This window comes from Ambystoma mexicanum, chromosome 3q (genome assembly GCF_040938575.1).
Source record: "Ambystoma mexicanum isolate Mex_15411 chromosome 3q, UKY_AmexF1_1, whole genome shotgun sequence".
Lineage (NCBI taxonomy): Eukaryota > Metazoa > Chordata > Amphibia > Caudata > Ambystomatidae > Ambystoma > Ambystoma mexicanum.
In genome coordinates this window covers 836,836,369-836,855,390 of record NC_090926.1, presented here as the reverse complement: position 1 = coordinate 836,855,390, position 19,022 = coordinate 836,836,369, and the positions used below count along the sequence as shown (strand labels likewise).

At 46.5% G+C, this 19,022-nt stretch overlaps 1 protein-coding gene across 2 annotated transcripts in view; it reads left to right on the top strand.

The window, feature by feature from the left end:
- The window catches only part of MMD (monocyte to macrophage differentiation associated), a 129,058-nt gene that overhangs the window by 75,731 nt on the left and 34,305 nt on the right, over positions 1 to 19,022 (top strand). For both annotated transcript variants that reach the window (XM_069654931.1, XM_069654932.1), the window contains 2 exons: positions 7,717 to 7,811; positions 13,173 to 13,254. In XM_069654931.1, the coding sequence (XP_069511032.1) occupies positions 7,744 to 7,811; positions 13,173 to 13,254 (150 nt within the window). In that variant the 5' untranslated portion in view covers positions 7,717 to 7,743. The remainder of the gene's footprint in view (positions 1 to 7,716; positions 7,812 to 13,172; positions 13,255 to 19,022) is intronic.

Genomic DNA, 19,022 nt, shown 5'->3' with positions numbered 1-19,022 from the left:
GTCCAGCCGGAGCCACAAACAAGGTACGAGGAGGGGAGGAGAACAAGGGACAATCGGAGATGAGACAAGCCCCCAAATAATACCGGCGAGCCGCCCCGCCACACAGGGGGCCAAGAAGTGAAAAATCCCCCCTCTTCCCCCACCCACGAAATTAGAAAGGCCCGGAAATAGGAGCCTCTTCCCCCGTACAGTAGCAGAGACTTGCTCTGCCCCCTCGAAAGCACTGACACAGAAAGGAAACCCCTCCATACTACCGCTAAATTAACCGTGGGGGGGGGTCCCCAAACGCCCCTCGAGGGACAGATCCTCAAGCAATACAACCACGCCAAAAACAGTGAGAACCGAACCCGGGGGAAGACTCCGTAGAAGAAACGAAATTATATAACACGCAAGAAGAGGAGAAGCTCAAGCAGAAACCGGGGGGAAAGATACACGCCACAAAGAAGCTAGACACATGTCCAAGGCCAGGATAAGGGTGGGGTCCCATGCGACGGCGATTAACAAAAACTGAGCCAAACGGGCCCAGGATCTGACCCATATCTGGGGGATAGGGACAGCAACGCCAAAACAAACAAATAAACAAAAAAATAAAGGGGGAGACTCCAGAGAGCAAAATGAAGATACAGATATGGCCTCAAGGGACGACATGAAATCCTGGTTTAAAGAATTTCAAGACCACTTCATGGCCACAACTCAATCGCAATTCGACAACATGAAGGGAGAACTGAAACTGGCAGTCCAGGAACTAAAAAAATACATAGAATCCCTGGCAGAGAGGACGGACAACCTGGACGGTCCAGAACCTGGACGAATAGTCGCTCCAACAAGGAGACGCACAAGACCGCCTAGCACGCCTGGCATTGGAATTAGAATCACAATGCGAAGATTTAGAAAATGGATCCAGAAGATCAAATATACGCATTAAAAATAGGCCGGAAACAGTAGAGGAAAAAGACCTTCGCACGGCAGTACAAGTTTTTCAAGACATTCTGAACGAGGACCCAGGGGAAGATATTCACATCGATCGAATACACAGAGTAGGCCCACGGAGAGCTGGGGACCCCGGGTCCCGCCTAATAGACGTCCTAGTGGCCATGACACTCTATACGCAAAAGGAACGAATCCTGAGGAAGGCAAGGGCGCTAGAACAAATAGGAATGAACGGCAAAGAAATCCTGCTGTTCCAGGACCTAGCTCAATCCACACTCGGAAAGAGAAGAGAAATGAACCAACTCACCAAAATCCTAACTGAAAAAACAAATCCGGTATAAATGGACATTCCCATTTGGCCTCCTATTCACGTGGGAAGAGAGGCAACATCGAATCACTACATGCGAAGAGGGCCTCAAGATAATGGGACATCACGAACAGGAGTCAGAGTCCGCAAAAACGAGAGATCCCCAAAAACAAAGAAGACAGCTGAAGGGCTGGCAAATGGAAATAAGAAAAACTAGACTCCACCCGGAGTAAAACAAGCCATCCCAGAGAAAAGAACTTTATCGCAAGATCGGAGAGAGAGGTAACGTAGGCATGGACGAGATAGCCAGGGCAGGCGCCTGTCGGAAAGCGCGGCAGAGCCCCGGGACCACCTAGGAATCAACTCCACCAGCATGGTTTAGGAGCCCCTGCGAACAGTTACCCTGAGAAGTTAGAGGGCATGGAGCTAAGGTGACACGCCGGAGCAACCATAGGGCCCATGGCCCTCCTCAGGGACAAAGTTGGGGGGGGGGGGATTGAAAGTGTGGGGGAAGGAGAGGGAGTTCAGGGGCAAGTTGGGAGGGGAAAAGACTCAAACACAGGTACCGATGCATACCACAGCGGCCCACAGGATAGCCCAAGTAAAACACTACGGACACACACGAAAGAATGGGGCTGAAAATTCTAACATACAATATCAGAGGGCTGAACATGCCTGTAAAGAGGAAAAAAAACGAGCACTTCCTACACGGAGAGAAGTTTGACATAATTACACTCCAAGAAACGCACATTCAGAAGAAGAGAAAGAGCCAACTCCAAATAAGAGGCTACAAACAAATCCTTCAATCCAACGTTGAGGAGAAAAAGAGAGGAGTACTCATTGCCTTTGCGAACCATCTTCAGGTCCGAATCATAGCAACTATATCGGACAAAAACGGCCGCTTGTCTTTGTGAAGACCCAGATAGATAACCGAAAACTAACCATCGCAACACTATACGCTCCAAATACAGGCCAGGAGGGATTCATCATAGACAGTGTCAACAAACTGGAAAACTTTGCGGAAGGGGAAGTGATCCTCTCAGGAGACTTTAACCTTGCTTGGAATCAGAAAGAAGACCGATCGAACCCCAAAAGGACCCAACAGGGCACCCCATCACCTACGCTCCAACAAGCAATGCAGAATCTAGCACTAGAGGACGTATGGAAAAGACTCAGAGGCTCAACTAAAGGTTATACGTATCATTCACACGTACATGACGCAAGCTCCAGGATAGACTATATATGCGCCACCGGAGCCTTAGCCAGAGAAGTACAGGACATCGTAAAAGGTATATCATCATTCTCAGATCACGCTCTTCTATGGATAATCCTACACAATCTGCGAAAACCATCGGGACTATGGCGCTGGACGCTACCAAGAGAAATAATACAAGACACAGTGGCCAGAGAATCAATCAGAAAATATAAAGGAATACTTTGAACACAACGACACCCCGGACGTCTCCCCAAGCATCACCTGAGAAGCCTTCAAAGCACTGATAAGAGGCCGAATCATTTTGTTAAAAGCACAAAAAGATACTCTCATACAAATGGAAGATGAACTGGGGAAAAAATTGGAAGAAATAAGAGAAGAAATGACTAAAAACACCGCCAAGAAAATAAAGAAAGCATACCGACACATCCAGAGCCAGATAGAACTGATAAGGACCAAAAGAGCCGAAACGCAACTACTACATTTAAAACATTGGTACGCGATGAAATCAAATAAATCAGATAAATTACTAGCATGACAATTAAAGGGTAGACGGCAAGAGCAAACATTGAAAACCCTAATCGACGACCAAGCAACCAAGAAACCAGATGAAAGACATTAAGGAAATATTCAGAGATTACTACCAGAAACTGTATACCTCCCAATGCCCGAGCGAAGAAGCCCAGAAGACATTGCTATCAGAGAACTCTCCCAACAGTATCACAGACTGAAAAAGAGGCACTTGATGAACCCGTCGCAACGGAGGAGGTGGCAAGGGCAATACGGGACCTCCCGAAGAATAAAGCACCGGGCCCAGACGGCTTCACGGCCGTGTTCTACAAAACGTATGCGGAAATCTTAACCCCATATTTAACCACCCTATTCAATACTTTCAAGGCTACGAACAACATAGCCACGTCCATGAACGAAGCAAAGATACTAGTCTTCCACAAAAAAGGGAAAGATCCAGAAAAACCAGGCTCATACCGCCCAATTGCCCTAATCAATGTCGATGCCAAACTCTACACAAAGGTCCTCGCAAACAGTCTGGCCCCCCTGCTCCCTAAATTAATTCACCAAGAACAATCAGGATTTATCCCTAATAGGAAAACCCATGACAATATCAGACGAATAGTACACCTCATTGAGAAAACCGGAATAAAGGAAATCCCCTCGGCAATAATATCGTTAGACGCCGAAAAGGCATTTGACCGGGTGGAATGGACAATGCTATTTGCAACACTAGGGAAAATGGGCATGGGAAAAAACTTTATAAACATGATTCAGGCCAATTACAACTCCCCGAAGGCCAGGATTGCGGTTAACGGGGAACTATCGGAGCCCATCAGAATTGGAAGGGGTACTAAACAAGGATGCCCTCTGTCATCCCTACTGTACGCAATCTTCCTAGAACCACTCCTAGCAAAGATCGGAGCGACCCAAGAAATAAGGGGCATAGAAATGGGAGGACATATGCACAAGACAGCGGCATATGCGGACGATATGTTGATGACCATGGCGGACCCAAGCAATACCCCCCCCCCTCCTCATCCAGCAGATAGACGAATTTGGGAAAATATCGGGGCTGAAAATAAATAAGCAGAAATCGTTGGTAATGGCCTTGGCAGGAGACAAAGAGGAAATATACAAAACCACCAAAGACCTACAACTACAAACGGCCGTAGGAGTGAAATACCTGGGAGTAACGTTAACCCCCTCAGATCAAAGACCTCTACAAAAGAAATTACCCCAAACGTTTAGAAGAAGTAAAAAGCGACTTAACAGATTGAATCCGCTCTCAATCTCTTGGTGGGGCAGAATAACAGTCATCAAAATGACGATCCTACCCAGACTGCTATACCATTTTCAAGCCCTACCCATCCGGATTCCGCCGGCATTTTTTAAGACACTCCCCAAAACAATCACCAAATACATATGGCAAAATAAAACACTGAGATTGTCACAACAGGTGCTCACAGCACACAAACTAGATGGAGGTATGGCACTCCCTCACATTAAAAAGTACTATGAGGCGGCACAACTATGGGTCATACAGGAATGGATCACGGACAACTCAGAGAAATGGTGGGATGCCCAAGATAGAGCAGTCGCAAGATCAAATCTGCGCCATCTACTATGGAGGAGACTGGAAAATCAACACCATAACATCAAACTAAGCGAAGTCATGAGTAACACGATGGAAGTATGGAACAGAGCAACCAAGAAGGAAACCCTCACAATAGATCCCGCTCCGTTTATACCAATCTTCGACAACCCCCACCCCCCAGGAATGGTTAAAGGATCGTTTCAAAAATGGTGCGAAGCGGACTGTACTAAAGAGGGAGATATGATGGAGGGATATCGGATCAGGACCTTCATAGAATGCCAGGAATTGCTGGGCCTCACGGACAGGGACAGGGACAGGGACAGATACCAGTACGAGCAGCTCCACCACTGGCTAACAACACCAAGAATAACAAAGGCACTGACAAGGGACCTCACTCCATTCGAGACATATATATATTGACCCAAACAGGTGAAAAGAAATTTGTCTCCTCTCTCTACAAATTCCTAAATGCCCAAGAAGAAAACATCACATGGCAGTACATGAAAAAGTGGGGAAAAAACCCTGGGGAAACAAATTACGAGGGACCAATGGACATACACCTGGCAAATAATCCCGAAACGGACAAGGGCGATACAAATGAGGGACGCTTGGATCAAAGTGATGATACAATGGTACTACACGCCGGAGAGAATCCACAAAATGTTCCAGACAACTCAAGGGAAATGCTGGAGGGGGTGCGATTCCATGGGAGATTGGAGACACATATGGTGGGACTGCAAGGAACTGCAACTATACTGGGGGGAAGTGAATTCACAAATGCAGAAAATCTTCAAAGACACGGCAAACCTAGGAGAAGTATGGGTGTGTGGCATTTGGGCCCCAAGAGACCAATCCCTCACAAGGACACACAAACGAAACTTTATGGGCTTACTCATTGCAGTGTGGCTAGCCATAGCACAAAAATGGAAACAAAAGTCCCCTCCAACCACGCAAGAGTGGCTACACAGGATCTGGACATTTGTAGCAATGTAAAGGATCACGTACAATATTCAAGGAGACGGACAGCGTTTGCCACAGATTGGGGGGAGGCCATAGACTACCTGCAAAGTGATTACATGCTGCAATGGTGCCCCCACAATATCCATATTCTAGACATGTTCACAGGCTAAGAAAAAACGCACCAGTGGGTTGCTGGGACAATGCAAAGACATTAAAACCAGTGGGAGGGAGAGGTTTGGGGGGGGGGGGTTGTCGGGGACAATGTTGTGTCCCGATGTATATGTTTGAAAGAATGCAAATAAAAATATTTGAAAAAAATGAATAAAAAAATGCGTTCCTACCTCCATGGATACCTTACTGGTAAATTGTGCTACTAAATGCATTCAATCCTGTTCATTACTATTAAAACTAAATTACAGCTGCTCCACATACACTCGACACCCCCGACCCCCAAAACAGTTGTTGGGTGATGGAATCACCTGATGCAACAATGGGTGCCTGAAAAGCACCCCTTTGCCTAGGAGCCATAATGGCTACCATAGGACAGCACATCTAAAAGGTTTGCAGTGGCAGCCGAACTTGAGTAGAAGTCCACGTGGCCACAAAAATAAAGTCAAATATCCAGAAATTCCGACAGGAAAATGTAATTTTTATGGGTCCCACCCTAAGAAAAGGGTTCTGTCATAATACACACTCTCGCTAAGACCGGTAGCCTCATCAACAGCCTTTTAAAAGCACACTTGCAGAAGTGCTGCCTTAACCCTTTCCCTCTTCATTCCCTGGAAAGCATCTAGATGTCAGCCTTTCTGCTGTTCCGCTTACAGAGCAAGAATAAAAGACATACCGCAGTGGTTCTGTGCCCCAGCATGGCTTTACGGACCCTCGCAACCCTTCTCTATACTCACCCGAAAGTCTGAATGTTATGTGAATTCGTTCACAGGGATGAGTGTGCTGTTAGTGTTTTTTAACAGTGTTTTGTCTTTCTGGTGCAATCGCATACTTTTATATTTAAGCCTGATAAGACGATGTTGGTACCAGTGCTATTGTTATAGATGCTTCCTTGCTAGCGCAACTACCCCCGCCCCCCGCTTCTCCTGAAGGATAAAGCCTGCCTTTATGCTAGGCAACCTCTAAGATGTATATCATTAATGCGGTCTGTTTTACCTCTTTCATAAACGAAATCACTGCTGATTTAGTAGTTTAGAAACGACTACTCATCCTCGTACTCCTGCAAATCAGTTGTCATTTTGTCATATTCCCTGCAAATACTACACTGACATTTCAAGAGGAGATAGTGCTGTTTCCCAACTCTTTGCTACACAACATTTTACTTAATTCTGTGTGAGGGCTCTTCACTCTTAGTCTTATCTGCCCCAAAAACCTCTTAACCAAACTACTTCCTCGACAGATAATGTTCTCTGAAACTCCTCTTGTCCCCGCCCTACAGTGCATCATTGTCAGTCTTTATTTCTTTGTGATGCATTTCAGTGGGACCACCATTTTCTGGGCACATGTGCCTTATTCCATGGGTATGGTGTTAGTTTAATCACTTAAATGCGTGTCCTTTGCTTCAGAACTCTTTGCACAAATCTAAGGACATACCTTTTTATTTTTGGCTATTAGGTGGCACTTGAGTACCACCTAAAAACCAAAACAATTAAATTGAGTCCAGCTAGGAGAGAGATGATGTGAGGAGGGAGGCACAGGGTGTGTGGGGTTTGTTTAGTTGTGCACCCATTTACTGCCCATCCTCCTGGGATCTCTTCGAGCTTCCTCTATCAAGCAATAACATCAAACGCTGGCCTGCCAGTGTTCTTTCTAAATTGTCTGAGAGCTAATTGCAGCTGTACATGAGATATTGTCGTAATAAACATTTCCTAACTAAGTGGGCTGTCAGCCGCTTGTTATGTGGCTCCTTGTCCTGAAATCCTGTTAAACATTGACAAAGCCAACAATTTTGGCTGTGTGTATTCATTGGCTGGTCAGTTAGCAGGCACTGCTATCTTTTGATCAAGTGGTTGTAACTTTTTCCTGCAGTTGTCGCCTTATGGCATGATAATACGATTATGGCAGTGCCTGGCAATGCCTATCCCATACCTATCCAAAATCACTTGCTTTGCCAATGCTTTTTTAAACTGGGGTGCTGTAAGAGGTGCAATGGCAATGGTTGAGTCCTGATCTTTGTTTATTTTCTTACAGGTTTGATGAAGTGGGGGCCAGCTACAAATGGCAAATATGTTGGTGAAATACATCGGAATCCTCAGCAAGATGAAAAGTACTCGAAAGCTTTTGAGGTCAGGTATTTGCTACGTAGCTAGAAAATAGAGTTCTTATTCTGCCGTGTGCCTGCCTTTAGTTTTATTTTTCGTTATTAATGATGCTTATTTGAGCGAGTTAAATCACTGCTTGTTGAGGATGGATGTTACTGCTGAGAGGGAAAACAAAAAATATTCTGTTTTGGTGTCCTTATTAATGCTGAGGAGCAGAGGCGTGTTTCATGGTGAAACGCAAACCTTGCCTAGGGGTTTGGCTGATGTTCACCTGGATCGTTTGTTTTCCATCTTTTTTCCCTTTACTTTTAAATCCTACCATTTGGGTACTTTTTATAAAATAATATAGGAACTTCTGTAAACAAATGGAGGCAGATAATATTTTACCAGTCAGTGTTAGAAAATAACCATTTACCTCTGAACTATGTTTAGGTGACATAACCCCCACTCTTTTTATATCCAAGTTGATATGCAGAAGCTGACCATCCAACATTTTAGCAACTGCTGTGCAACATAAAGATGCTTATTTGTGAATTTTGGGTAACCAACCCGAGTCCACCTCAGAGGCAGATTATGGCAAAATACTCTGGAGGCAAGTGTGACGGGGAGGGCCCTGGCAATGGTGGCTTGTGTGTGCAGGGTTTGCGATGGGGAGAGTTGTTTTAGTGTGAACATCCAATAACAGAGTGCCGTGGGAGTGTGTGTGTGTGTGTGTGTGTGTGTGTGTGTGTGTGTGTGTGTTGAGTGTGCCAGAGATGTCTGCATTTATAGTGGTAGAAAGTGGCAATATTTAAAAAAACTATGCCCTGTCTCTAGCCGAATTTGAAGGTGGTATGTGCTTGCGCAAGACCAGTGCAGTTCAGAGAGGGTTGGAGGTGGGAGTGTGGTCAAATGAGCAAATTTGCAAAGTCCTTTGAGCCGTGCTGCAGCATGTAGGACACATATCGGGGGTACCAGGATGGCATCCATAAGGGCATTGCCACCATCCTTAAACTGCAAATCTGAAGTTGTTTGCTGGGATGAAGGGCTTGATTTTTCTGCTGGAAATAAAATTGGTACCAAACCAGTTGCTCTATCATTCGGATGTGCTGCTTGAAGTAGAGGTGCCTGTCAATGTAATATCCAAGGGACTTGGCACAGGCTGTCAGCTGGAGTTTGAAGGCCTCGAAGTTTGTAGTGGAACTCCAGGTCTGGAAGTCGGGGCGTTTTGTGGTGTTCAGCAGTAGTAATTTGGTCTTGGTGGCATTGAGCTTCAATTAAACATTGGATATCCAGGACTTGATTAATGTGAGGTAGGCCTTGAGCCTGTAGATGTCTTTGATGGAGAATATCTTGTGGGTGAGCTGCACATTAGTGGATGTTTTGTGGAGCTAGAGGGTTCCAAGCGCTTCCACGTAAAGGTTGACGTTCAAGGTGGAGAAGATGGGATGGATCCTTACAGGCTCCCAGCAAGGTTAAAGTTGGCGATCTAGAGTAATCCATTTGGATGAATTTCTGGTAGTTGGCACGGTAGAATTGAAACCAGCTGAGGACTGCCTCCATGATTCCCTCCCCCCCAACCCCCACCTTCACGTGGTGATGTAAAATGGTAGTCTTCTGTGTAGAACTCTGTTGAGAGGTCGAAGAATCAAGAGGCAATGATGGCCACCGTCAAGTATGTTAAAGCAATAGTCCATCACATTGATAGCTGTTTACTTGCTGCTACTGTTTCTGAAGCAGAGATTTATAGGACTGAAGTAGATTGCAGGTGTTGATGTGTTGGAGGAATTGCGTGACTACTGCTTTCTCAAGGAAGGGGGTGACGGGTGATGGGGTGATAATTGCTAAGCTTGTCAGCGGTCCAGTGTTTGTTTCTTTTAGAAGCATTAGGATTTGTGTGGTTTTGAGGCTCGAGAGCAAGGGGTCTTGAGTGAGGGAGCTGTTGATGATTGCCAGGTCAGGGAGAAATACTTCAATCAATTGGGTCTTACTACAGAGAATGTCGTTGTGTACTATGTCGTCTTGAGGAATGCAAGGGTGGTAGTCGGATCTTCCATGGTGATTCCTGAACATTGTCCTGCTAGAGGTGGTTTTGCGACATGAGATGTATGGTGTACTGTCAGTTGTGTTGGTGTCTATTTGCTGGCAGATCATGCTGATCTCATTAACGGCTGTGGATTTTTCTATGTGGTGCAGTATGGGTGGTTGGGGCTGAGGTTTGATGCAATGAGGGCTTTCCTTTTGCTGTTGGCCTTGGCTATGGTATTCTGGTGGTTCCATTTTCCTTATCGGTCATCTGCATGTATCAGAGTTCCTTGAGCAGGGAAAGGTTAGATGTGTTGAAGGATTGTCACCTGATCTTTTCTTGTTTGATGGTTCTTTTGTTGAGGTTTTCTTGAGCGTATCTTGGTGCAGAAGATTTAGGAGTGATGATGCATTCTTTCACCGAGTCATGGCAGCTAATGGTGGTTGTGAGGGTCGTGTTATTCTTTGAGAACCAAGTCTCAATTCTGGTTTGTCTGAGTTAGATTGGCCCATGTAAAGTGGAGAATGGCGAGATATCGGAGCTTCCATTGGGAAGTTCTTGAATGATCTGAAGGCTTGTGTGTTGGGTTTCCGATGGGTGTGCCTGACTAGGGTGATGTGACGAATATCAAAGGAAAGTGCCAGGTGGTTTTGACCTGTTGAGCAGGATTGGAAAGCTGTAACCGAGGATGGCAGGGTGGTGATGAGGTCGGTGCTATTACATTTCTTGTGTTTTGGATGAGGTTAGGGATGTTGAAGTCGCTGAGGAAGCTGACGTTGCCGTGCGTGGGAGACATGGTGTTGACCAAGTCGCGATGGCTCTGATGTGTTGGGCTTAGGTAGTCTGTAAATGAGGTGCATGGTGACTGTCCGCTATGGTGAGCTGGAAGTGTTATTGGAGCTTTTCAAAATAGCCAATTGTGTCGACGTCAAGTTCGGTGCATGGCCATGATGCCTTGTGAATGATGGCGAGACCTCTTCCTAGAATGCTGTAGCCATTGAGGATGTGGACATAAGGATGTGGGTGGAGGTGGAAGTCAACCAGGTCTCGAAAATAAAGATGGTGTCCAAGTCATTTGTGGTGATGAGGTTGGCGATGTCTGCTGTGTGTTGATTGTGGAAGACTTTGGCGAACATTTGTGTACTGTTGGATGATGGAAGTGCTAATTGGGTTAATGGGTGGAGATTGTGGGTATGGGCTGTTGGAAGAGAGTGATGAAAAGCATATCTGCGGGATCTGATTGCCTGATGTTTGAGTGGCAATAGCAAATGATTTCGGTGGGCCTTTAGCACAGCCTTGAGAGGTCATTCAGCAGAGCATGGTGCACAGGTTACCAGTCATCTGCAGTACGTTACCCTGCAAAGGTTGGCATTGAAACAGCAACTATCCTTGGCTAATGTGAGTGCTCTGGAGGAAAAACCACGCACTGGAATTGGAGGTTGGAGGTTTTCTTAGCCTTCTGAGATTTCTTTGTCACTTGTCTTGAAGACCCAGACAGCCATGCCTTTCATGATCCCTGCCCCCCCCCCCCACCCGATGGAACTGGTATCTGGTGTGCATGACACCTCACTGTTGCCACAGATAAGAACTAGCTATGAAGAATGCTTGCATGCAAGGGTTTGAGGGGCCACCCTTGACTGTGGTGGACCACAGGGAAAGGAGCAACTTGTGGGGAGCCTTTGTTAACATAAAAGCTGACTTGCATCCGACCAAGTCCTGAAAATGTTATGGAACCAACCTGTGGAAGGATTTCCCAGTTCGACTCCCCTAAAACAAAAGTGAATTGTGGGATCCGATGCTGCACAAGGCCTCTAGTGACCACATTGGTCTGTGCCATTGCACAGGTGGCAGAGTCTGCTGAAGAAAACTACTTGCTACAAGAGTTGAAATGAGTGGGCCAAGGAGGCAGACCTGCAGGAAAAGAATGAATGCAAACTTTTGTGTTACTGGAGAGTGCTGTGAACCTCTCAGTGCAGAGTAGTGGACTGGCATTCAGGAAATGAGAAGAGCCTCCTGGGATGGTCCAATGCTCTGGCATATCTGGGTGTTCGCCCTCTCTGGTTTCTAAACTCTGTGCAGAGTGCACTGTTCCTATCCTTAATGGGACAACCTCCTTCTAGTATTGCAATAAGTGGACTGGGGTGTAAAAGAGTACAGAGCACAATAAATCGAATACTGTGTTTCGGAGAGGAAATGTGACTTAACCAACCAGCGGCAAACTGAATAATCAAACTATATCAACAACGCTATATTAAAGACCATAACAAGCAGACTTTGTCACAGCCTGTGACGACATCCTAACTGTGACAGGAAAAGGAGTGCTTAAGTGAAAACCACAGCATGAAAAAGATAACAGGGAGTGGATAGAAATCGTAACTTGGAAAGCAAAATATTTTAAAGCCTACAGAAGGTTGCCACTAGAAGAGTAATTTTGGAGCCTGCTGGTGTATACAGCTCAGACACTGGCCAAGACTAGATCCATCGGAGAAGAGGAAGTAAAGGAGCCTGCTGAGGGTTCTGCATAGAGCGCAAGCAAGGGTGTTGAGGAAAACAAAACCCTGAGATGGGCTACACCTCAGCCGCTTTGCCCAGGAGGGTGACACAAAAACCATGACCAAGGTGAGTAAAACACATGCTGAAATGAGTGAATCAAAGGTCCTCTGCGGAGTGGTGCCACTTCGGGGCACTAACAGGGAAGGGAGTTGCATCGGAGGCGGCAGTGTTCCAAGAGATAAACTAATTTAGCAAGGCAAGAGCATTATTTAATGCATTCCTAGATCTGAGAGGCTCAGAAATATGAGTGCTCAGGCCAACCCTGTAGAAGAACTGCTGTCGAATCCAGATTGAAGATTTGACTTTGGCCAAAGCCATGGTAAAGGAGAAGAGGACATTCTTATATCTGGGGAGAAAGGATCTGATTCTTGCCCAATTTTCCATAAAGCAGTTTTGAGGAGACTGAGCTGAGGGGAAATCCTGGTCTGAGGGCGCTGTGTAGGTAGGTGATAGAAGGGGTATAGTGCGAGAGAGATTGTGATGCTCAGTGGGTGCGTGGCGTGCCAGAAAGTCAGGAAAGACTTGCTGAATGGAGCAAGACAGGAGAGGAAGAATAACTTTTACCCCCCTGGATAAGGGGCCAAAGAGTCTAGTTTGGATTGGTGTTTTCTCACCTAGCAGAAAGAGGGATCGGGGAATGTACAACAATATTAAAGTGGAGGATAGAGTGGCCAGAAGGGAAAGTGTCAGTAGTGAGGGTAGATGAGGAGAGGGAGACAAGAGTTTCCATTGACAGTGAGTGGGTTGATTATAGCCTTATAAAGCAATTCTGAATCCAATAGGAAAGCGCTTGCTGATCTTTGTTTTTATTTATTTTTTTAAATCAGGTTTATGAACCATCCAGCTCCAGCAAACTGTCGCTATAAACCCACATGCTATGAACATGCTGCTAATTGCTATACACATGCCGTAAGTATACCTTTGAGTTCTTTCATATTAACACTAATTAAATTCTTTCTTTTTATGTATTTTTTTGGAGTGCTCTGTTATCAGAGTAAAATATTTCAATCCTCTGTAAACATACTTGTTTATTATTAGTCAAGTAGTTCCCTGCATATTCATACATTGAATAGCAAATTGTCGGTTTAGATGGGGCTAAAATCTGAATCATGTGTATACATGAAGGATATCGAGAAAGATGTGGAAGTGATCTTAGTGTCTGCATTGATGTAAGAGTGCTGCATGTAATGGGGCATGTCATTCTGAAGGTAAATTTGTATATGCAATCTTTTTAGAGCAATAGGGGGGCTGTTTTCATGCATCTAAAGCATTTGGAGTTTGGGGGTTAATGGCAACTGCCTTATGTAATCCATATTGATTCAAGCATATACATAATAGCTGCATGTTTATGAAACCAGTTGTGGTACTGTTACTCCCGTGAGATTGAAGCCACCCACTTCTCAACCTACCTTTTTGAGGGAGTCTTCACCAACAGTCGGGTTGATTGGGTGTGGTCTCCCAGCAAGTGGATGTTGCTATTGGATTTTCTCCTGGCAGCTCCATTCAGACATGCTTTTTCCTGGTGCCTCCCTTCACCTTTGATTTGCTTCAGTGCAAGGCACTGGCCCTGCTGGTGTCGTCAAATAAACTCATCAGAAGCCCTGTTGATGGGAGAAATGCATTTATTTGGCAAGAAAGTAAGCAGACGGCATGGGGATATACCTCATGATGGCTGCTGCTAGCCATGAGGATGACCTTGATTGTGGATATGTGAAATGGATGATTCCTTCTCTGTACCGGACCAAAGAAGCTCGGGAGAATCCTCATTACTTTCCCTTGAGTAATGTATTCCTATAAGTAGCCTTGCACGGAATATTTGTGTTGCAAAGGTCATACTCTTCAAAGAAAGTAGCCTAATATCTGCTCAATGTGTCTTTAACACAGTGGTGGTAGTGGTTGCCTCAACTCTGAGGCATCTGGGAACTCGCACATACCGTCCGTCACAAAATGGACTTTTGACATTGGTTAGTCACAATTTAATCTGGGCAATTAAGAAATTGTGTGCATCTTTTTGGCAATCTAGGTGGATCAGCTTTTATACCGCCAGAGAGCTGCTTGGACCTTTAGCAGACATACATACCTGCCATTTTAAGGGTATTCCTACTTTAACGGCATGACTGCGTCTGAGTCTTGGGCCTCAATAGTTCCAGTGGTGCATCTCAGAATGCAATGCAGAGTACTCTATCCCAAGAATTGAGCTTAGGCTCCAGCTTCCTGTTTGCAGTCCCTTTCGTACCTCTGCACTGTCCTATCTGATGAGTATGTGAGTATGATGGTGGCGGGTATTGAAGTGGTGTGGTAAGGTCAGGAATGCTTTGGCGAGCTAAATTGTTTTTGTAGCCTTGAGCTTCTAAATAAAATACATTCTTTACCCATTTCCACATTTTTATATTTGGAAATATTTGACATTTCACCAAACTTTTTTTCAATTTCTTCACTGTTTATACATTTTCATTCTCTTTGAAGATTGAGTCTATCTTTCTAGCCAAAATAAGTTTTAAAAGAAAATGCATGCAAAATTGATTTAAAAGGTGCATAAAACGATTAAATCTGTGCCAACATTTAAAAAAAAAAAATGTATTTATTGTTTATTTTTTTAAACTTTCATTTGTTTACAACCCTCACTCTCTATGGCTTCTGGCGTTCTTCTGATACTGATTTAAAAAGTTGATATTTTGGTAAAGCCTAAACAAAAGGGTCAATGACTGTAGTGGCTGTCTCCGCTATACATACTCCTCTTTCATGAGTATGGTTGTTGATGTTGTGAAATCATATATGCTGCACACACAAAGGTTGTTTGATAGCCAAGGTGGTCTGTCTTTATTTTTCCTAGTCCTCTATGATAAATTAGAAATTACACTCTGTTTCCTTCACATTTTGCATTTAGATAATGACTATTTTAATATAATGCTTCAATATAATGCTTCAATATAATGCTTCACAAAGTAATCGATTGGTGGTGCTAGAAATCCCACCCAAGATGGCCACGACTCTGTGCTAAATTAGGCTGAGGGACTATTGGCCCCCTGACATCCTGATATATCCTGTGCTTGGATGGGAACTGGCCTGCGCATTGCACTCTTGTGGAACTGGGGCCACATCCCGTGCCCACTCCCGAGACAGTGGGGGCTGTAAGATGGCAGAAGGACCATGCACTAGCTGACTCGCTGGGCGGCGGTGGGGCAATCTGGTGTGCGACAACCCTTGGTGGTGTGTGTGGTCACTGTCGGAACACAGCTCCCGACGAGCGATGTGCCTATACATGCAGTATGTCATTCCTGGCCGAGAAACAGCCTGCAACGGAGGACTGTGTTTGAGCGATGGGAGTCCGGCTCAGGGCTGTCACTGACAACATTTGAGCCACAAGCTGTGCGGGGCCCCAGGTGGATGTCGCCTTGTGGACCTGTGGAGGCCAACAAGAGGCCGATTTTAGATGCTTCCTCCCCCCCTCAACCCTCTTCCAACCCCTTTGTGTTGTGGAGGAGGCCAAACACAAGGTGGGATAGCGGCACAGGGCACCGAGAGACTGCACAAAGTGGGTCACATGACCCTGATTGCACAGCTAGACGGCAGCAGTGAATTTTACATGGGTTGCATCCTTTGGTGGAGCAGCTGCGTTTGGGTGGGAGGGCTTGGTGTACTGGGCCACTGCACGACAGGCACTGTACTGGAAGGTCAAGGCTGATCTGAAGGGACCGGCCGAGACTGCTGGGGTGGAGATCACCCAACACATCATAAAAGTGAAGTGGAGCTGCTGGGGGGGGAGGTGGGCCTGGACAGGGGCCGGCCACCCCTGTAGCTGGCAAGATGGTGCATCTCCGCGCCAAGTTTCAGATTTGGAGCGGTGTTGCAGCTGCTGGTTGTATCCATCACAAGCGAAGGTGCTACAAGCTTTTGTGGGTGGGTGGGGGGGGGGGGGTGTGCAATCCATCAGGCCGGGGAAGCACTGAGGGACAGGAGCGTTTCTGTGGCACCTTGCAATATTATGGCTGTATCCTGTACGGACCAGGAGCAGCCAGTTCGATGGACTGTTAATGAGAGGTTGCTGGCTTGGATTTTGGCTGTTTGTACGGAAGGGTGTCACATAGATGTGTGTAGCGTCAGGGATGGTTTCTCTATGGTGATAGTGCTGCCTGGGTGAGCCAACCCTTGAGCATTGGGAAGGAGTCTGGTGGAGTATTGTCTGGAGTGGGTCAAAGCAGTGGGACACCCAGGACTGATCAAAGGCAAATCGGACTTTGAGGCCCACGTTGAAGATGGTGAAAGGTCATGTGAGGAGCCAGAAATGAGACACGGAGGACTCTTGGTTGTGGTTACAAATTTTCATTTAAAATAATAAAGGTATTGGTGTTGCCTATCTCTGCCCCCACTAGTGGTTCCTCTTCTGCACGTAGGGCAGTCGATAGGACTGGACACGCAAGTGCTTTCTGTGGGCTGACCTAATCGGGCTATGTTTTTGTTCCTGGGACGGAGAAAATGTTGTCTCCAATTACTGCTGCACCGCAAAATGGTGGCGGTGCCATTAGCTGTGGTAGCAAACATTTTAGTGTGTGTGTTCCCCATTGTGTTCTGGCGTGCTACTTGTGTTTGCATACCTTGCTGTTGTTTGCTGCCTGGGTTGCATTTGTTGTGGTCCTTGCGGGCATTCGTTATAATACTGCTCTTGTCATCCGCTACCACTATGTTACGCTCACCTGGTATCCATGGGGACAGCACTCAGCCCGGGTTGGTTTCCGGAATCTTCTCCCCAGTTTCCCTGGATGTTGTCTACAGAGGATGTTCAGCCTGAACACACAGGAGGGCTTGGTTGAAGACTGGCCAACTGAGGTAAGTATCCTCCCACCACCCCGTTTTGGCTTCTGCCCTCTGGGCCCTCTCCTCACCTTGTTGTGGAATTAGGCATGCTCTCCGTCCTGCCTTCTTAGCAGGGGCGCGTTGTCTTCAGTGGGCATGGGCGACCAAGTTACTTCACTGGTGCATGCCCGTTCAATGTCTCTAAGGTAGGTCTTATTGCAGATTCTGTGCAGCGCTGTTATCCTTGCATGCCTTTCTTGTGGTTAATGTCTTTCTTTCTCCCTATGTGTGCAGTGCTTCAGCGTGGCGAGCTGGTCAAGTTGGGCCTTGCCGATAAATGATGGCGTGTGATGAGCGCAGTAATGTGGTAAGTAAGCGCTGTGTGGCACTGCTTTGTCTTGCCTTTGCTAACCTGTGTTCATTTTTACAGGTCACAGTGCTTTTCCAGCATGAGTAGAACTCTGGAGTGACCCCGGCCGGGAGGCGACCAGCCAGGTAAGTTTCTTGTGCTGTTCGCAGTGTAGCAATGCCAGAGTCAGCCTTTTCTAATGTCTTCTCCTTTTCTCTTTCAGGTGTTTTCGATCCGGAAGATGTGCGATGTCCAGAGGAAGCCGTTCACTGGAGCTGGGAGCGGATGACAGGATGGAGATTGCAGGTAAGTTGCTGCTAACGATGTCCCTTTTTGTCTCCTCTGCAGGTTCTCTTCTCCGAGGCTCGTGGCTATCACAGGACATGGTGAGCGTCCCGTTGCAGTCTGCAAAGTAACGCAAAGCGTGCTTTGTTGCTTGGGTGTGGTCCAGGTAAAGTAGTCCCAGGCCACCACACCCAAAACACTATACCACTTAGCTTGGTTCCTAGGAATCAAGCTATGCGGGTGCCTCCCTGTTAGCTGCAGGCCCAAATAAAAAAGTAGTGCCCTTTTGCACACGTTCTTCAAAGAGTATGAGCCTGGCGCCAGAGGCGCCAGTACTGGCTCCAGGGGGGCCAGGACTGGCTCCAAGAGGGCCTTGGGAGTGGGTGACAGGCCTTTAAGGCCTTAATGGAACCCCGAGCCCTGATTCTACCTGGCAAGTGGACTTGCCAGTGGGGGTCTGGGGTAAGGGTTGTGACACACCCATGGGAAACCCGTAGTGGTTACCTGGATTTGGGTGGCCAAATTGCTGTTTGTTTCTCATGGGAGTGGGTCCTTAATAGTATCCCATAGGTCTCATTCTACATTCTCTGGAAAAATGTCCCCACCTTCCGCAGTTCCAGCAAGACTCTTGGCTCCCTCCCCGCATGTCCTGCCCTCCAAACCCTCCGTTTCCCTGTCCTCCAAATCCTCCTCTTTGTCCCTGATACCCACCTCGTCCTCTTGCGGGTCTGCCCTGCCATTGGGGGGCCTTCGTACTGCTCCTCTCCCACCCATTGCTCCTGTTCGTTTGCAGACCAGGTTGCTGCCATCCTTGCTGGTGCACTTCCTGACCCCTCCTCCCCTCCTTCCTGTCTTTCCACGGGTAGGGTTGCATTAATCGGAGCAACCTTCACCTAATTATTCTGAACAGGCTTTGCTTCGTCTGCCAACATTCTCTGTGCTAATTCTTTTTCTCTCTTTGATCCTCCTACAATGATGTACTATGATGCTCTGAATCTCAGGCCAGTCTTTGGGTTCTATCCCAGCTATTTTATCCAAGGCCTTCTGTTCCTCCTTTGGAAGCCCTTTTTGGATAATAAAATAAAACGGGGCGGTGGATTGGTCCCAAGCCGTTCCAGTTTCTGATCTCCACAGGTCCTGCACACGAAGAATGAACTGCGCCGCCTCTTCCTCCTCTCCCATAGTACACTGCATTACTAAATGTAAGTCTGGAGTATCTGGGAAGGTTTTCCGTAGGGCATCCGACACT